The 4,426-nt window shown below is 37.5% G+C and overlaps 1 protein-coding gene across 4 annotated transcripts in view; it reads right to left on the minus strand.

Moving 5' to 3' along the window:
• Positions 1-4,426, minus strand: part of SARNP (SAP domain containing ribonucleoprotein) — a 63,701-nt gene that overhangs the window by 46,972 nt on the left and 12,303 nt on the right. For all 4 annotated transcript variants that reach the window (XM_014548133.1, XM_014548130.1, XM_014548131.1 and 1 more), the window contains exon 2: positions 1,618-1,717. In XM_014548133.1, coding sequence (XP_014403619.1) covers positions 1,618-1,717 — 100 coding nt within the window. The remainder of the gene's footprint in view (positions 1-1,617; positions 1,718-4,426) is intronic.

A 4,426-nucleotide genomic window follows, 5' to 3' on the forward strand; every position in this document is an offset into this window, starting at 1 on the left:
GAAAATAATTGTCAAGGAGAATCTTATGCTAATGTTGATTCTTTGAAAAAACAAAACTGTGGACGTAAATGCAAAGATTATGGAGAAAAACTTGAAAAACTTAGACATATTCCTCTTAGCAGAAGAGGCACCATATTAGCCTTTGATAATATTTCTCCCAAAATACTGGATAATAAGTTTCTGTCACTTCAACCAGTTATGCTGGAAGCAATGAAGAATGATGGCTCCAATAATTTTAAGCTCACGCATATAGGGAAAGCAAAGCTTCGCAGCCAACAGATCCTACCTACAAGTTTAAAATGCAGTAACGAAATTACTGAAAAATCCAGAAACTATCTGAACACTCAAAATAAAAATTAGGAGTACTATTTTTAATTTATTGTTTAATTTAATCTAGTTTTTTGATAATAAATGTTGCGTTCTATATTTATTTTCTTTTGCTACTATTATTATGGGACAAATTACATTCATCAACTGCTACTATTATTATGGGACAGAGGGAGTAGAATATAAAAGAAATGGCTTGCAAACTAACTAGTGAATGGTATAAACCCTAAAAGAATAACAAACAAAGGAGAAACACAAAGAACCATGAACACAGAAATGTTTAAACTCTAATAATTAGAGAAATGTAAACTGAAACAACCAAGACATTAGCAAAAATTAGGATACTTGATAAGATAGTACCAAGTTTAGGTCTGTGAAAGCGATACAAGAACCATCATGCACTCTACAGATTTATAGAGCAATTCTGGAAAGTAATTTGGCAGTGCTTAGTCATATTAAGTATACCTCATAAATATATATTAATTAGCAACCCATTCCTGGGTATATAAACCACAAAGACTCTTACAAAGGAATATGAAGGAACATGAAAGTAGTAGTTCTGGGGGCAACAGAGGTGTCTATCACTGGGTGAATTAAAATGTGGTAGATTCTATATAGAAATTAGAATTAATAGACTAGATGACAACACAGCCATAAGCCAAACAAATACATCTTTAAAACAACACAGTACTGCCTGGCCAGCATGGCTCAGTGGTTGAGTGTCGACCAGGAGGTCACTGTTCGATCCCGTGTGTGGCGTGCAGGAAGCAGCAAATCAATGATTCTCTTTGATCATTGATGTTTCCATCTCTCTCTCCCTCTCCTTTCCTCTCTGAAATAAACAGTGACTATCCAAAGTTACCTAGTAAATTTCTGGCACAAAAGGAATTAGAATTTAAATATTCTAATTATCAGGTTAATGGTATTGTTGTACCATACTTCCTTTTAAATAATTTGCAGCCCTGACCGGTTTGGTTCAGTGGATAGAGCGTTGGCCTGCGGACTGAAGGGTCTTGGGTTCGATTCCGGTCAAGGGCATGTAAAAAAAAACAAAAAAGCAAAACACAAATAATTTGCTGAAATAAAATTACAATGTATTTAAAAAGGGGGAGGGAGTGGCTTTTTTTGCATTAAGACCACTGTTCCGGATAACCAAGAGTTTTCTTGATATAGTTAATTAACAGTTTACATTACCAACAACCTAAAGGAAAAGAAGAAATCTTCCATATGGCAAAGACTAAAAATTAATACCCTTAATCAAACCAATCTTTGCCTCCACAAAGTACTCACCATGCTCTTCAAGATAGGCCTGGAGCCTGTTGATGAGATCTTGTTTTATTCCCTTGGTTTCCAAACCACGAGCAAGACATTCCTGCTTTAATTCAGCAAGCTGAAAAAAAAATAAAGCTTTTCCTTAATTTACAGAATGTACCTGGCCAAAAAAAAGAGTTACAGTTGATCCTTGAACAACACGGAATTAGAGGTCCTGACACCCATGCAATCAAGTATCTGCGTATAACTTGAATTCCTCAAAAGCATAACTAATAGCCTACTGTTGATTGGAAGCCTTACCAATAACATCAACAGTGAATTAACAAATTTTTGGTATATTATTATATACTATAATCTTACAACACAGTAAGCTAGAGAAAAAAAATGTTAAGAAATCATAAAAGAAATTACATTTACCATACTGTATTTATCGAAACAAAACAAAAAACTTGAGTATAAGTGGACCTGAACAGTTCAAACCCATATTGTTAAGGGTCAACTGTAGTTCTCACAAAAAAGAAAAAGAAAAGAAAGTTCAATTCCAAACAATTGCTCTTAATCCCACCAAGCCTCTAGATCAGCGGTTCTCAACCTGTGGGTCGCGACCCCTTTGGGGGTCGAATGACCCTTTCACAGGGGTCGCCTAAGACCATCGGAAAACACATATATAATTACATATTGTTTTTGTGATTAATCACTATGCTTTAATTATGTTCAATTTGTAACAATGAAATTGGGGGTCACCACAACATGAGGAACTATATTAAAGGGTCGTGGCATTAGGAAGGTTGAGAACCACTGCTCTAGATCCACAAGAAGACTTTTCTAACATATGGTAAATATAAATATCCTACTTTAATAAATTATATATTCATGCAACTATTATTACAAATCTTTAGCATTTCTGAGAAGAGAAAAAGGTATAGCTCCCCCCAAAAAATTACTGTACCAGATAGTTAATGAAGATAATTAATCTTTAAGTATAAAATCTAGTTATGTAAAAAAGGAGATTTTTCTGTTATCCCAGATCCTTTACTGAAATCTACCATAAATAGGTGTTCAAATCTGACCACCGTAGAATTAGGTAAATGTGTTAGCCAGTTTATTATCAACAATGAGTCAATTAAAAGATCTGTATCAAGCCCTGGCTTGTTTGGTTCAGTGGACACAGCATCGGCCTATGGACCAAAGTCATGGGTTCAATTCCAGCACAGGGCATGTACCTTGGCTGCAGGCTCGATCGGCCCCAGTCGGGGCACCTGGGGGAGGCAACCAATCCATCTGTCTCTCTTACATTGATGTTTCTGTCTTTCCTTCTCCCTTCCACTCTTTCTAAATGAATTAACAACAAAAAAAGATCTATATTAAAATGGAAAAAATATCTAATTGTATTCCACAGATTTCTGTTGCAGATTTTTAAAATCAGTAACTTGACTAGAGACATAACAGGTAGGCTTATCAACTTTGCAGGCAATAGAAAGTAGAAGAATTTATGGATTACTGATAGAACTGAGGGAAAGGGGAGCTCTTCAGGGAGAACAATATGCCAAAAATATCAACTTAGAAGAAATAAGATACACCTATAAAGTACTACAATTATATTCAAAACTTAAACTGTTGCCCCAACTGGTTTGGCTCAGTGGAAAGAGCGTCGGCCTGCGGACTGCGGACTGAAAGGTCCCAGGTTCGATTCCGGTCAAGGGTATGTACCTTGGTTGCGGGCACATCCCCAGTAGGAGGTGTGCAGGACGCAGCTGATCGATGTTTCTCTCTCATCGATGTTTCTAACTCTCTATCCCTCTCCCTTCCTCTCTTAAAAAAGTCAATAAAATATATTTTTTTAAAAAACAAAACTTAAATTGTTCAAAAACCAGATGAGTTCCATTTTTAAGGAAACTCCATACTGTTTTCCACAGTGGTTGCACCAGTCTGCATTCCCACCAGCAGTGCAGAAGGGTTCCTTTTTCTCTGCATCCTTGCCAGCACTTGTTATTTGTTGATGATAGCCATTCTGACAGGTGTGAGATGGTACCTCATTGTTGTTTGGATTTGCATCTCTCAGATGATTAGTGACTTTGAGCATGTTTTCATATGTCTCTCGGCCTTTTGTATGTCCTCTTTCGAAAAGTGTCTATTTAGGTCCGTTGCCCATTTTTTGATTGGATTGTTTATCTTCCTTTTGTTAAGTTGTATGAGTTCCCTGTAAATGCTGGAGATTAAACCCTTATCGGTGATAACATTAGCAAATATGTTCTTCATGCAGTGGGCTTTCTTGTTTTGTTGATGGTTTCTTTTGCTGTGCAGAAGCTTTTTATTTTGATGTAGTTCTATTTGTTTATTTTCTCTTTAGTTTCCATTGCCCTAGGAACCGTACGGGTGAAGGTATTTCTTCAACATATGTCTGATATTTTGCTGCCTATGAATTCTTCTAAGATTTTTATGGTTTCCTGTCTTACCTTTAAGTCCTTTATCCATTTTGAGTTTATTTTTGTGTATGGTGTAAGTTGGTGATCTAGTTTCATTTTTTTGCATGCATCTGTCCAATTTTCCCAACACCATTTATTAAAGAGACTGCCTTGAATCCATTGTATACTCTTGTCTCCTTTGTCAAATATTGAACACTAGAGACCCGGTGCACAAAAATTTGTGCACTCGGGGGGGAAGGGGGGTCCCTCAGCCCGGCCTGTGCCCTCTCGCAGTCTGGGACCCCTCAGGAGATAAAGTCCTGCTGGCTTAGGCCTGCTCCCAGGTGGCAGAGGGCAGGCCCAATCCCTAGGTGCAGCCCCTGGTCGGGCTCAGAGCAGGGCCGATTGGGGAGTTGGGGCGC

Source organism: Myotis brandtii, unplaced genomic scaffold (assembly GCF_000412655.1).
Source record: "Myotis brandtii unplaced genomic scaffold, ASM41265v1 scaffold496, whole genome shotgun sequence".
Taxonomy (NCBI): Eukaryota; Metazoa; Chordata; class Mammalia; order Chiroptera; family Vespertilionidae; genus Myotis; species Myotis brandtii.